General features: G+C 36.6%; 1 protein-coding gene across 1 annotated transcript in view; it reads left to right on the forward strand.

Moving 5' to 3' along the window:
- Positions 1-16417, forward strand: part of WASF1 (WASP family member 1) — a 102530-nt gene that overhangs the window by 68436 nt on the left and 17677 nt on the right. Inside the window, exons 2-3 of the mRNA XM_075046393.1 lie at positions 4424-4584; positions 15994-16128. Of these exons, the coding sequence (XP_074902494.1) occupies positions 4452-4584; positions 15994-16128 (268 nt within the window). The 5' untranslated portion in view covers positions 4424-4451. The remainder of the gene's footprint in view (positions 1-4423; positions 4585-15993; positions 16129-16417) is intronic.

Here is a 16417-nt window from a genome sequence, read left to right on the forward strand (position 1 = left end):
ATCCCATTAAAGCTGTTCTTCTAAAAAGATATTAATGAACTTTCATTAGTGCCATTGTTCTGCAGTTTTTTAAGTAATAGGAATTAATTGAAAAAGCAACTGGAGCATGTTACCTAATTCCTAAAAAATCATGTATCAAAGCATGATAGATTAATAAAAAACATTAGACAGTCATTATGTACACACATTTGTATTCTGCACTCGTACTCGCAGCGTATGTGTGGGCGATGAGGTTGTGCCAGTCATTGTGCAACTGAAGTAGCAGAGGGGTTTGTAAAGAAGATTAGAGTTGGCTTCTCGAGTGGATTCAGAGTACTTCAAAGGATGCATAGGAAGTGAGGGAGAAGAGTTGTCAATAGTGGCTCTGCGAAAGAGATCAGATCGCATCTCCTTGTAAAGAGGAGTTTCAGTTTAAGATCACTATAGAGTAAAGCACTTCCATGTAACTCGAGTGTAAACTAGCGCTGCTTCTTAAGAATTACCTCAAAGATTTGTATGGGGCAGTAGGGAAGAGGAGATACTCATGTTTGAGGATTGCCTTCCCTTCCCTGCGTTTTGAGCTGGGGAGCAGTGGGGCTGAGGGGAGGGAGAGCTCCGAGACCTGTGTGACAGGAGAACTGTAAGCCTCTAAGGAGGTGTCATGTAACCTTCCAGCCTAGGGATCCTCTTAGGCACTGACAAGCTGCTTCTCCCTTCTGCCTGGCTGGGGTTATGAACAGTTTCCAGGGCTTGCTTGGGAGCACCGTGGTAACAGGATTTTATGATCTCGGAATGAATTTTTCCTTTGCTGCCCGAGTGGCTTGGGTAACGTATGGTTTGGGAGCAGGGTATGTGGGGGTGTTTATTTTTTTGCTTTTAACCTAAAGGCTGTACTAGATTGTAACAATGCCTTTTTTGTTTTTTCCTCTTTCACAGCTCTAAAGCTGCACAGTAAATATAGTGATTTCAGAATTTTTCAGGTTTCTGTTAAGAACTGCGTTAGGAAAGACCTCTTTTATAGGAGCGAAGAAATTGTTTGGGTACAGTAAAGTTCTGTTTGCTGTTGCACACCTGTTGCTCCCGTGCTGGGATCGCTAAATACGATTGAGGAAGAATCATCAAGACCTTCTAGTGATTGCAACAAACTGCAAAGAATATGTGGTCCGTAGTGGACAAATTACCGGAAGGTACTTTTGTTGTGTACGGCATCCTGTGGCAATGAGTTCCACAATTTATTAAACATTGTGTGAAGTGCCTCTGCCTTTGTTTTAAGCATGTTTGAGTATTATTTTCCTTCGTTGCCTACTTGTTCTTGTTTCTGTGGGAAACTGGGAAATACTCTCTGTTCAGGCTTTGCATAGTTTTCAAACATGATGCATAATTTGGAAGGTGTCAGTTAGATCTTCTGTTGTTTGTTTCCCTTCTGAGTTTATTCTTGTTTTAAAACTATACCTTTTACCATACTTACTGTTCCCTCTGCTACCTTTTTTGTTACACTATATCTTTGGGTAAGGACAGCCACAACTGCATTATTCAGATACTAGAAAATGGTATTTGTGGAGTTTTGGAGAGAAAAAAATGTCGAAGAGTAGATTTTCTGCAAATTCTAGAGAGGTCAAAGCAAGAAAATTTCCATTGTCTTAAATGGACTTTTATTCAGGTTCTGAGTTTTACATTTTGAGGTCCAGGGAGTTCTGGCTTAATCTCTGCTTGTGCAGCATCTTTATATGCCTGTTGGAGAAAATATTTGGGCCAATACTGCATCTTTTCAGCTATTTTGTTAAGTGTTCTAGAGACAAATCAGACTGGTAAAGGGCAGTACACACTCAAATGCTGTTACTTAAAATCTAGCTAATGTCTGGAATTACTTTCAAGATTTTTTTTTTTATTGCTATTACGCACAGTTTTCTAAAGTATCTGTCACTTGGGCATCTGAAGCTTTATTATCTGTACGTGCTATAAATTGGACAAGTTTTTTCGTGAATGATATAAAATCAAAGAGGGAGAGCAATATCATCACTTAACTAACATCTTGATTATAATAAGATAAAACAAAAGAAGAAATGCACTAGCCTTCAACTGCTTTTATGCTTGGTATCTACAGATATTTTTACCTTTATAACCCAGATCTATATTAGATAGATAGAAATAAAGACTATTTAAGTTTCTTTTATATTTAGATTTTTAATTTGTCTGTAAAAAAGTTTCTTTACATATTTGTTTGGACCTCTTTTTAAAAGGCTTGCCTACTGTGCTGTTTATACAACAGTATCATTAAAGCAGTAATCAAGAAAGGGCTTAACTCTGGAATTAATATTTAATTGCTTCTGTAGAACATTGCTCACATATCATTTGTTGTGTTTCTTTGACAGTGACAGAATGGTTCCTTTATTTTCTGTTGGGGAACCGTGATAACGAACCTGTAGTTAAGGGTTTCTTCAGGGTCCTGTCACTGGGGGGAGAGGGGTTGCACGCTCCTAAGACAGCAGAAGCTCTGCTGGTGGGGCCTGTTTGATCTCCCTTGCTTCATGCTACATCTGTGTCTTGTACCAGCAGGTATAAAGTCTCACTTTAATTATAAACACTTTGTCATTGCTTCTATCTGAGACAGTGTTCAGATTTGCACTTTTAATTTCATTTAGCTTGTATGCAGCAGCTAGCTTTTTAGTACTTGGGTATTGAGGGACTAGAAAGATTTGGGATATTCCTATACAATAAAAATAAAAATCTGTTCTTATAATTTACTCCTGCCCCATGCACACTTCCATAATTTTTGCTGTTAATATTGGGAAACTAAATTACAAACTTTTAGGATCTGTATAATCTTTCCCTTAAGCCAGTGACTAGAATAATTATTTTCATTGGTTTTTATCCCTCAAAAGCATAAAATATTTTTCATTGTTCTCTCAAGAAAATAAGGGCAGGAGACATGGTGTTAAAATGCAACAAATGAAGTCTAATCAGATCCTGGAAACAGAGGCGTTTCTCAGGTAGACTTCAGGATCCTGCCTGGGTCCCTCAGCTATGAGCTCTGGCTTCAGTGAAAGAATATACTCCCAGGAAAAGTGGCAAGGAGAAATCTAAGCAGTCTGTGAGAGGAAAATACTCCATTACAGTTGTCTTTGACTCTTTTAATTCCCTATGCTATTCTAGGTCAGCAAAATTTCAGCCCTACTGCCATGGTCTTATGTTATTCTTATCCAAAAAATCTCTCCGTTTGGACCAAGTAAAGATAACCGTGGCTAAATACATACTGTAGGGAAGATGCATTCTGTGGCACAACACGAAGCCCTATCTGCATCCTGGGAACATTTTGGGATAAAGCTTCTAAGCAGAGGACAGGTGAAGTTGTGGCAAGCTGTCTGGTTGAGGGACTAGGACTGCAGGTTGGTTTGTGGAAAACTTGTCTGCCTTGCTGTCTGGAGAAAGTGTAATCTCTTCTGCAATGGGATGTGAGACTAAGTTATACCGATACCAAGCGTATCCATTCTCTGCGTATCAAATGGGAGGTTTGCATTGGTCAGTCAGAGTTTTACATGACAGATGATGGAAAAATTACAGAATTTTAAGGAATCCATTTTTCATGAAGAAAAGTTTTAGTAGACAGATCTTAATAAGCAGCACTAAGAAGATGAGAGGCATAACTTGCCCCCTGGGAAACTCCTTCCAATCAGTGCCGTGTGTGCAGAAAATTACAAGCCTGGAATTCACAGCCTGAGATGATTCTTATGCTGTCTGCAGAACTAGTAAAGACTCTTGATTAATTTAACATATGTGGATTTGGAAAGGTGCGGAGGGGTAGGATTTCTGAGTTGTGGAGGACTTTGCACTAGAAGTTTACTGAGGAGACTTTTGTATTTGGAAGATGTGTTCTTAGCTGAATTTATTGCCAGTAGCAGTGTAGGTGGAATGGAAACTTCTTCTCTTTTCTTACCTTGATTCGGTATAATTTAGAAGCGATGTTTAGACTAGGAGGGTGACTCCTGCTAGTAGCGTGACATTACATAATGAATGGATCATATCTACCTTTCAGGTGGAATAAGCAACTGGTTTGACTTTGACCTCATAATAAAGGGAATTTGTTGTTGGACTTTGCCTGGCCTGAATAAGGAAGTAGTCCATAAAGAAGGAAAACATTCTTTAATGTTTTTGTACCGCAAAGATTTTCCTGTCTTTTTTTTCAGGGGGAAAAAGAAAAAAGCATGAACTGTAAAAAATTATTTGTCACTTCACTGGCATCTGAGACAGGTAAAGGTTTAAAGAGAGAGAATGAAATAGTCTTTCATTGGGCAAAGAAGAAAAGATTTATGTACTCACAGAGCAATGAATTCCATCAGTACTATGGAGGTATTTTTATCTTGTTAGGATTAGTCAATTTAACTTTAGACATAATCTGAATTTAAAATAGAATTAAACTTATAACAGCATTTTGTCTCCTTTACAGGTTTGCTGGTCCTCTGACACATTTCAGAATGCCGCTGGTAAAAAGGAACATAGACCCCAGGCACCTGTGCCACACAGCTCTGCCCCGAGGTATCAAGAATGAACTGGAATGTGTCACCAATATCTCCTTGGCAAATATAATCAGACAACTGAGTAGTCTCAGTAAGTACAATGTCCTAATAGCTGTATTTAGAACTAATATATTTTACAGACACAGTTTTTGTGGTTGAAGTAGGAACACTTTTTCAAATTCTCAGTAGAAAATTGTGGCTGCTCCTTGAATGTACTCCTTTTGTGGCTAATGACTAGCATGGACTTCTGTGAAAGAAAGCTAGGAATTTTTCCAGCAGCACATCTTAAAACTTTTCAGCCATATAGTTCTGTTACCAGTGAAATGTGACAGAAAAAGATATCTCGTAGTTAATGAAGTCAGTAATTGCTAACCTTAGAGCAATTCTTGAGTAGGGAATATGACATAGTGAGGAACGTATCACTGGTTACTTAATTCTTGTAACTTAAACCCTTGGTCATGTTGTGGTCATTCAGAAAAAAAAGTAGTTGCCTTTTAAAATAATAAACTCAGAAATGTAATTATTACATAGTATTTCAAACAGGTAAAGATTTTTCTTCCTTCTTCTCCCTTCTGTCAACAATTTTTCCCTCGGTGCATTTGAGAGGAGTGAATACTTCTCAGGCTCTAGAATTCTGAAGGAGTTTTTCTGGAAAGGCTGGTTTCTGGGTTGTTTTTTCTTTGCGTTATGGCAACTTTAACAAGTTGTCAGATGCACCAGCATGATAGCATTTTGAATTTCCAATACTACAGGCACTTCTTAACCACTAGGACATTAGTAAGACTACCAACACATTAAATATTAAAATGTGCATGTATATACATCTACAGTGTGAAAAACCTTTCAGCTCCATCAGTACCTTACAGTCATAGGTGATGTAGCCTAATTTGTTAATTAGATTGATTTAGTTATTGGTTTGATGGTATACTGTATGGTGACTGTTTTGGCAGCCTTTCAAAGGTGTTAGGGTGCTATTAGGTTGAAGACTCTAATTGAGGACACTGAATTATGCAATCAAGACAGGAATGCTTACAGCACATAACTATGAACATTATTAGTATAGCTGCTGCAACAGCAAGGAAAATAACTATGTAAATTCTTTTCAGTGAACCAAGAGCATATCAGATTAGGATGCAGTATATGATCACCATCTGTGGTCTTGCTTCATTCCGCCAAAAGCCCTTCTCAGACTAGCCGTTTGTGTACTAGCCTCCCCTTCCAAGTCATTCTTATTAATAGTGAATTCATATATTTTAGTTTGCTTGTTTTAAAAATTCTCATTTAATTATATACTCCATCTAGGGGAATTGCCTTTTGTAGGTGGCATACCAAATTTACATTTGATATTTTCATTTGGAAGTTTCATTTGACCTTAAAAAAAAACAACCAACACAAATCACTTGGTTTTTCAATTTTGAAGAAAAAGCCAACTTCTAACTCAACATCAGGGTCTCAGTACTTACCTATTGAGATTCGGCTGCCTTTGCTGTGTTTTCTTGGTATACAGAGCTTATGCCTGACATTGTGTGTACAGGTGCTCAGGAGGAGGTCAGGATGAAGCAATACCAGAACAGAAAGAACTCAATTAAGGGAGGAAAAGAGTATTGAAGAATATCCATTGAATGCTCCCACATTTGTTATATGGCTTGCCTAATGTATAGCACAGAGAAATAATTTCAAGGGAATGTAACCGTAATTATGTAAACTCATTTTCTGTAAAAGGAACGTGGTTCTACGTGAAGTGTACTTACATAGGGATGAGCCCTAAATTAGGTGTTTTCACTTGAGAGGAGTTTCTGTCATGAACTTGTGACTCACTAGTGGTCAAAAAGGCATGCAATGTTGGAAATGACAAGGAAGGTAAAACAGGAGGGAAAATGCACTGGCTTACTCTGCGACAGCAAGCCCAGAATAGGTCATTCAGAATTTTTTATAAGTAAGTTAAACACTGGTGAGCAGGACCTGTTACTTCAATCTTTTGTTCTTCCCTCTAAACAGCATCATGGTGTTTGTAGGTTTTCTATGGTAGTGTTTATACCAACTGAAGTAAGTTTTTGGTTTATACTGTGTGTGTTTTCAACAAAAAAAATTTTTTTCTACAATTAAATAAAACACGTTTTGCAAAATAATCCTTATTTCTCAGCAACATTAAGAATTACTCTATAAAAATGGAGATGGTGTTACAACGGTATGAGTACCTGTGAAAGTATTTTGTTCCAGAATTCTTTTAGCTTTTCTGCCTGTTTGTGCTAGTAGCAATACAAATTCAAAAAGATTTGGGAGTTCTGGTATAGGAATTTTCTCTCTCATGTGCTTAAACCCAAATAACCGGTCTTCACTTGGTGTGTCACTGTTACTGGTGTACAGCGAGGCCTGCTGACATGCAGATAAATTTTAGTAGTTGCCTGTGAGTCATAGCCAGCAGGCATGGTTTTGCAGCAGTCCCCTGGCAACCACCTTCTCTGCAGGCCTTGCCTTTTTGTTTTGTATGGATAATGTGTATGTTTGAGAATCAGCCTTTAAGTTGTAGATGAAACGAGGCTTCGCTCTGAGAGCGGAAACTGAGTGTTCTGGTTGGGTTTCATTTCCTTTAAACTAAAGCTGCTTTTGCTTTTGATGGTGAAGTTATGCAAATTTAAATGAGTGGTCTTTGACCTGATTAGCACTTAGTTGTTTCTGCCTCTAAGATTTTTCACTTACCAGCCCTCAAAGAGAGGATTAATCTCCTGCCATTATGACTCTCAAGACCAACCATTCTTAACCTTTCTTCTGATATGATAGGGACAAAGAGCGCTGTGACGGAATTAGAGCCTCCGGTACTTTAAATGATACTGAAAACCATTATTTGGAAAAGCTAAGCGTAGAGTTTTGTCATGTATGTCATTAGATCTCCCTTCTTGGAGGTACTAATAACTTGACTGGATTAGTCAAGCAACTGGATCTAACTGGATCTGCTTTGAGCAGGGTGTTGGACTAGATGACTTCTGGAGGTCTTTTCAACCTGAACAGGACTGTGTTCCTATGACCTTGGATACTATGTGTAAGTAGGACATGCTTGCAGAAACAATACCTATTAAATGACAGGAATTCTATTTTCCTGTGTTTTAATGTAAAATGAAAAGAGCTTTACATCAGTATGTCAGCAATAGCTGCTATGTGTCTCCACACAAATTCTCAATCCTTTCATAGTTTATTTGATGTGTTGCTTTTAATTGTTCAGTTTGAGAAATTTTTTGACCTTTAAAAGAAGTAGAGATGAAAGGATGAAATATTTATTTCTGCTTTGAGTGATAGTCCTTGCCTTTCTCCCTGGAGCATGAAAACACATCATTCTGTCTTGATCCAACATACAAAATTGCCAGTAAGTAATTTTTTCCCTGTCTATTCCCAGTCTTCTCTAGCTTAATAAAAGGATCTCTCTTCTGACAGCTTTTCTTAGCACTGTGGCAACAGAAACTCTCTGGACAACAGCAACAGCTGTTCTAGTTTCCTAGCCATTCTTCCCTGTATTTCTTGCTTTCTGACTGTATCTGTTTTGGAGAAGTGCTTACATATTTTTTTCAGCAATATTGCAGATATGTTAGTACTCCAGTACTGCCTGAGTTGGTATATGTTGGTGTATGTCAGCCCATAGCATTCCAGCATACATGAAACACAACTGATAGCACTGTGTAGCTGTGCCATTGTTAGAAGATGGATAAATAGTTCTCTTGTGTGAATGTAACCTCCTCATTTTGTTCACAGCTATTGACCCATCTTGTTTTTCCTTTTATTCAGCTGTTCCCTGTACACAGAATCTCAGTACCACATAAGAAACCTAACTGATGAGGTTTGTTCTTGGCCCCAGTCTCTGACACCTCCATCTTGGGAGGACAACATTTCTCCTTTTGAGTGTGTTCCTTTAATGAATATTTATATTGCAGACATTCAGACTAGGCCTTTTATTCAATCATAGCAAGCTGTCATTTCCCTTTTTTTCTTCTACCTCTGTATAAAGAAAGAGAATGCTGTATAACTCTGTTTGCTAAGCTGGAGTGCCTTTTATGTTAGTGAAAACAATTTTCAATTAACATGGAACCCTCAGTAGCCCTTCCCCTCTTTCTATATTTTCTTCATACTATTTCCTGTTTCTACCATGTTCTCTTAGATAGTTATTTCTTTTCCTCACCCCTTATTTGTTAGTTTTCAGGAGTGAAACCCTGACTTTCGAGCATATTATTTTCCCCCGTTTTTCTTCCCTCTTAGATGCTTATAACTTTTCTTCCTTAATTTTGCTTACCATGCCATCCCCTAGAGGGTTTTAAACACTCATCTTGAAAGACATTTTCTCACCTTGGGCAAACCTTCAGTTTGCCATGGCTTAGAGTGTTAACATTCAATAAATAGGAAATGTTTCTCCATAAATACTTGCCAACAAGGTGTTTGGACTTCAACTAATCTTTAGAACCAGGCCTTTTCAGCTCAAAGACCAGCCTCTCTTTCTTCATCCTGTCTGGGCAACATCTTCAGCACATGGTGAGGCCCCTGCATGTTGCATGATCAGAGGTCGGTCTCTGCAGATCTGCAGCTAGACCTTCAGTCAGTAATTGAGAACCAGCAGGATCCCTATGCAGGTCCTGCCCTGGGAATCCTCCTTCTCACTGTGCTCACAAGCCTATTCAATAGTCTGTGAATTTTCTTCATTAGTCACCCTTCTTCCTTCGTTATTACTATGAGTGCCAGGGAACACTAAAGAAAGTGTTCTTATGAGGTAAGGGAACTGAAGGACTTGAAAACTAAAGGCTTACTCTGCTTTTCAGAGACCCCTGTCCCCTCAAAGACTTCTGTCTGATTGCTTGATGTTGTCTCCCTGGCAGTGGCAGTATTGGTAATGTGATGCTCTTTTGTCTCCACCTCAGATGGTAATGAGGGGATGAACAAATGGTCAGTAATTTCTCATTGAAAACAACTATGTGTTAGCAGAAAAAAGTCCTACCTGTCATTAATTCCTTGCCTCTATAGAGCAGTGAATTCAGGTGATATTAAAAAAGGAAAGGAAGAACAAGACTTCCCTGTGAAATGATCTTTAGGACTGGTGCTTTCAACATCAGGTCCAGCTCTCAGCAGTCTCTTTCACAGATTTCTGAATCCCTAATGGATAATCTCAGCCAGTTTACTTGATGCTGTCCTCAGTGGGAGATAAGAAATGATATCTCAGAGCTCCATGACTGGAGATTTTTGAAGGCTGACTTTTTCTTCTTGGATGTCAACAAGAAGCATCAGACCTGCTTCAGAGATGGCCTTTAACACAGTTTATTTGATACTTTTGATACCCTGATCAGGTTGTCTGATAAATGCCTGGTTCAATTTTGCTGGCTAAAGGAACCAAGTTATCTCTTCCTTACTCTGATATTCCTGCTAAAATCCTTAAATCCAGTCCTTGTGGACTTCCCTTAACCTTCATAATGGTAGCTTCCTAATTAGCATCACTGAACAATATTTAGTACATTGCTTTTCAGAGCTCACTCAGCCATAGCCACTAAAGTCTCAAGGATCTACCAAGGTTCTTATCTCCAAGCCTGGGAGACAGTTCAGTCTCCTAGCTTTTAGTCCATCTCCTAGCCACTGAACTGTTAAGATTGAAATGATCGTGATGAGAAACAAGCCTAGGGTTTCAGGTGAAACTCAGATATACCTTGATTTTTTTGCTAAATCATTCAATTAAATAAAATTAATGTAGTGAAGTTCTGAAGCTGAATCAACAGACAATGGATATGTTAAATTATGTGTCAGAATTAAAGGAGGAGGAAAAATGTATTAATAGACTTAGAATAACTTTCTTGTTTTGCTTTATAAAGGGACCCTGGGTATATATTGTTAGCGGCTTATGGGGTAACTAATTATTCTGAAAGAGTATTTTCTAATATATGCACTATATTGTGTAGGAAGGAACTATTCAGTTGTGAATAATGTAATTTTGAATAGTGTAAGTATATTGGGAAGGGATTGTGCAGTAGGACACGAGACAGGTTTTACAGCTGCTTTTGTCCTATGCTTTTATTTTTTAGGGCAAAAATGTTTAGTGTGTGAATGGGATTGAAATAATAGAAACCAAGGAATGATAGTGTATAGGTGGATAACAGACTGAATTCTTAGCTTATTCTTTCTGATGTTTTGTCAGTTTCTACATCTTTTAAAAAAATCAAATTGCCAAACCTATATTTTTAAACTGTAATATTTTGAGGTTTGTATATTTCAATATATCAATGTATTTACTATTTTAATATTTAAATAATGTTTAATAATATTAAATTTAATTATATAACACCTCATTATACATTGCGTTTAATAATGTCATGGCATATTTAATATATTAAACATTTTTATAATTTAATTCCAGTGATAAGTATGTTGGATTAGATTTTGTTTGTGTACATGTTAAGCCCCCCTCCCTGCTGACCTCCAGAAATTTGACAGATTAGTTAAGGCAAAGTTAATTAAGATTAATACTTTTGGCAACTTTGGACAACTGTCTCATTCTGATTTTCCTGCTTGATGCATCTTGCATTGGCTTGAGATTTACCAGTCATCCTCTTGGATTTCCAACAAATGATGCTGTTTTATGGCATTGAGCACTTTAGGTGCTCAATTTATTTATCTAGATAGCTACTTAAAATTTAGACCATGGTTCCTAGAGTCTGCTGATGCCATAATCAATATGCAGGATGCTGTTTCAGGCTTAGATGCAGTTGAATAGTTTGGAACTCTGTTTCTTTAAAAATGCAAAAGGATAGTAAAGAAGTGGCTTCTTCCACAAGTCCTGCTTCAGGACCTGTGTCCCACTCCTTGTCTGAGAGCGTGTAACTAAATCTGCTGGTAACTGATCTACTGTTGTAAAATGATTAATTTAAATGCCCTTTCCTTAAGGTTTGCTACTGGATACAGCATAGAGAATGCGTACTTCAGGTGAATTTAAAGACTGGAGTTTTGAGGGGACTGCTAATTTATGCCCTGATCTGGCAGCATGTTAGCATGGTTCTAGCAATTTGTACAACACAATATATAAGACTTGTAAGACAACTCTTTGCCATGCTTTGTTTAATTAGCCTGAAATAAGGTTCAGGTTCACCTTACATGGTGATTGTAGTTGACTTCCGTATCTGATACATACCCAGTCCCTCAGAACAAGACAAAAATAACCTTTCTTTTACCTTAGTATCCCCTCATGTTAGTGTATTGCATAGTTAGAAATTATTCATTTGTGCATGGAAGCCAATGCTTGACAAATATTTAAGAAATTAAGGGGGGAAATTAGGAGATAAAACAATTTAAGAGAAACAAATGGTGAAAGAGGAGAGCTGTAAAACTGATCAGTTGTTTTTTTCAGATTTTATAAGCCATTGTACACTTGCTGCCATGGTAATGAACAGGAGTGGATGATACGTGTTTTGGTGGTCTTAATTTAAAAAAAATGAGGAAGGCAGTGAGCAGTATTATTTTTATTCTATTTTCAGCTAGTAGCTACTAGCTAGTATTCTATTTTCAGCTCATACGTCTGTTTTAAATATCAGGAAAATAATTGTTAAAAAAAGACTATCAAAATACATGCACATTCTTAGGGGAGGAAGGACAACATGTTGCTTCCAAGACATTTTATATCGCTGTCACAAAAAATGATATTGACTGACACCAGAGGGAGCTGCATTCCTGTATCCCTTTCTTACTGAAGGGTTAATTGTGAATAGAGCCCTTTGAGACAAGACAAAAGTTGTGAAAAGAATAATGAGGTGAATAATACATTCCTTAATTAAAAATAAATAATAATGTTTCCTCTTATTTAAATGAAAAAAACTTGTGCTCTCTTAATAAAAATAAATGCCAGTATGATGGACTGAGAGAACAGCTAGTAATATTGGAGGAATATGGCTTGTCTTTTGAAAATGACAAATTTTTGTATATTTCTGGTCAATTTAGCAAGTTTTGCAAATACAGTAAAATAAGCTTTTTACAGATGTTAAAATAATTTATTTACAGAAGTCTATATTGTCATTTGATTTAATAAGCAAATGAAGATCACTGGTCTTTCTAAGCTTGTATTATGTATCCAGCTGTGACCAAGATCCTAGGGCGTTATTATTTTAATTGTCATAGTCAGCTGTCATTCGCTTTATTGTACTGCATGATAGGACTAGAGTTTTTCATCAAGCAGTCCCATAATGATGTAAATTTTCTGAAATGTTAATAATACTTTAGAATATCCATTCTATATAATGGAATTAATTTTGATTCCTTACTCTTCTAACATATTACCCATAAATTAAGTAGAGTGAGATCAGCTTTGTTTACTAATGTATTTTTATCATACTTTTTTTTTTACTTATTTGAGTTTGTGACACTTTGTTCAGTGTTATCACCTGTAATCGTTATCTTTTGTAATCCATGCAAAATTGAAGATATATTCATATAGAATACACACAGAGACAGCAACATAAACAAATACTGGTTTATAGATGTTGTATACATATATACATTCACATTCAGTATTCTTTTGAACAAAGTTGTACATTTCACTAAAAGCAAACATTTTGCTGTGCTTGAAAAAGCATTAGTTAAATATACTTCAGGCTAAATAAAGAGGCTGCCAACGGGCATGTAGGTAGAGACGTTATGGTTGGCATACCACTTCAAACACGACAGGTTGTTTTTAATGTATTTCCCATTTGAGGATTAGTGTTCATAAACATAGGCAAATTATTCCTTGCAATATGTTTGTGGCTGTATGCAAGATAATGAAAAGATTTTTAAGACAGATTATTTGCAATTGGAGCTCATTAATGAGATAGATGAATTGTAAGCCTGATGAAATGATATAGATAAAACAAACTGTAGCCTTAAAATACACCTATAAAAGGGAAGTTACTGGATTTGGGACCCCTGCAATTTACTTTTTATTCTATACGTGAAATTTTACACTTGATTTTAATGCTAATTCACATGTCTCTGAATATTACATGAATTGTCTAATTAAAATGAACAGTATATCTGAATATATTATCTGAAATACATTAAATTTGTAGTAAATGTGTATTAAAAGTTTAGTAATCTTGCTCTTAGTGGATCACATTTTTAAATAATTTCTCTTGCTTCAGATACAGGTTAAAGAACATAAGCTTCTCAGAGTTTCAAGACATATATTAGAAAGTCTTATGTTAGATGAGTTGCCAGCTAAGTAGACTTTACTAACTTTCCATCTCTATTTTACTGTGGGCTGGAACTTAAAGATTCTAAGAATGGCTGCACCTTTGATCTGCTTCTCACTGTGGCTAATAGCAGATGCTCCAAGAATGAGAGCAAGGCAAGCGTGTACTATACTCCTACTAATCTCCCAGCCTCCAGCTCTTTCCAGCGTGGAAGCCTCTTCGACCAGCTGGGGTTTCTGTGTATTTACTAGTGGTCAGTGTGTTTCTTTTCCATTACTTAGTATCGTTGGCAAACTTTAATCTCCTTTTTTTTTCAGGTCATTTACGGGTATCTTGAATAGAATAGGTCCAGTACAGAAACCTATGAAAACTCACCTTCTCAACTGTGAAGTCCAGTGATTTACTCCTGTTTTGTACCTTTTGGGGAATTATATATCTGTGCCATGTTGCTTCTTTATTATGCCCCATCTGTTAAGTTTTCCTAAAAAGCTTTGATTAAGGATTTTCAAAACTCTCTTGGATATCTAACTAGGTCATAGTCTCTCCATCCATGTGCCTATAAACCCTTCAGAGATTTCACTTTAAAAAAGCTTTGTTGTCTCTTCTCTAACGAGTCATCCAGGTGTCTACTAATTCAGTTCTTCATAGTGATTTATACTAACTTGTCTGGATGTCGGGCTTACAGGCTTGTAGCTCTCAAGATGTTCCATGAAAAAATTTTTGAACCTTACTGTTGTGCTTGCCACCCTTCAGTGTGTATTAAGGAGACTTACAAATTGTTACTAATATTTTAGGGGTCATTTTGTCAATTTAGTTTTGTAATTTTTACATAGTCCCTTCAGTTTCTTTGAGCCTCCCACAGAGAGTTCTGGCAGGAGGGTCTCGCCAGTTCCTTTCACTGAACACCAGTGGAAAGTGTTAAATTAGCTTGTCCACAGGGGTCTTGTCTTCTCTGAGTACTCCTTTATACCTTCATTACCAGCTGGCTCTACAGACTCCGTGGAAGGCTTTCTTGCTCCTCACGTATTTGCAGGAATATTTATTATTAGTTTGCTAGTTGTTCCTCAGGCTAGTTTTTGGGTTTTATGTTTAATATGCCAGAATTTATGATCCTTTCTATTTTCTTCATCTGTACATTTCTTCTATTACCCCCTTTTATATTCTGTTGTTTATAGTCATGCTGGTTTTCTATTGCTATTACCTAAGTCTTAATAAATGGTATGCACTGGCCTTGTGCTTACTCCATAGTATCTTTAAGTAGATTCCACAGCACCTGTAGGGATTGAATTTTTGTCCTTTTGATGTGTGTTTTTAAAAAAGTCCTCATTTTTATGTATACTGCAAGATGTATTGTTCACCAAAGGCAAAATTTTCATAACTATTCTTTCCTATGGTACCTATCAGAACTTGTGTGCGGACCAGGCAGTTAGAAATTTGTGAGATTTATACTTCCAAACCCAATGTAAGTGCACAAACAGTACACAGATTACATATGCACAGTACGGTAGAAAGTTTTAAAAGCTATCAAGTGGTATTTTAGAAATGTGGCTACAAATTTTGCTAGGCAGTCTGGTGGGTTTTTTCAGTGGCATTGGCAGACTACTCAAGTTGTAGGGGGGCATTAGAAGCACTATATGGAGTACTCTGTAGAAAAGAAACTTGTTACTGATCCTTTTCTCATGATATTTGAATCTCCTGCTCTTTTGGGCTAAATGTGTCATGGCCATTGAAGTGAACAAAGGAGATTCTTCTTTTACTTCAGACTATAAATTGGTCAGTTACTAGAATTTTGATCCTTCAACGTAGGATTTATTATTTTAGTGTGTGTTTTTTTGAATGGGCTGGTTCAAATTAACCTAGATGTAAATATCTGATCTTCTGTTTTGACAGGTACTCTGTACAGTAGGAGTGGAAGCTGTGCTTCATTTTGAGAAATGTTGAGATAAATTTCACTTGTAAAGATTAGTTATTGCTCATACAGGAGCAGCTCCAGGTGCTGGAAATCATCCTTTTATACATATCCAAGAAACTAATCAGTCTATTTTCTTGCTTATCAGCATAGTTAAATTAATTTATACCAGCTGAATATCTGGCCTGTAATGTACTAAATAATTTAATTTCTGATAAATAAATTACAAATTATTTATTTAACTTTTATTTACTTTTCTGAAGCATTCTTAATGGGCTCAGTAAGTACAGGTTGTTACAAGTGATACTCATGCATCTTAGATTTACTTAAAATAGAAATCTTTTTCAGGGCAAACTCATTTGGCTGTCTTGTAGTATGCTTGATTGTTTTTATTTTTTTTTTCATATTTCAGGTAAATATGCTGAAGATATATTTGGTGAACTTTTCAATGAAGCACACAGTTTCTCATTTAGAGTCAACTCCTTACAAGAACGTGTAGATCGCTTATCTGTCAGTGTTACACAACTCGATCCAAAGGAAGAAGAATGTAAGTTAACTCCTGGATTGAAGATTTCTTATTTTGTCACTCAGACACCATTGATAAGTGAAATGGAAATAATAATAGTTTAAATTATATTTATAAGAACACAGAGCAAAGCATCATGAGAAAGAGGTCTATTTCTATTTCTGCTACAGGTTTCTTTCACAGCCTTGTGCAGCTTTCTGAGCTCAACATTTTCATGGTTACTGAACAGTACTGTTACCAATGAATTTACATAAAAACTGCTACAGGAGTATGTGTCACTTCAGTAGTGTTATGTATTAGTGTTAATAAT

This window comes from Buteo buteo, chromosome 15 (genome assembly GCF_964188355.1).
Source record: "Buteo buteo chromosome 15, bButBut1.hap1.1, whole genome shotgun sequence".
NCBI classification, from domain to species: domain Eukaryota; kingdom Metazoa; phylum Chordata; class Aves; order Accipitriformes; family Accipitridae; genus Buteo; species Buteo buteo.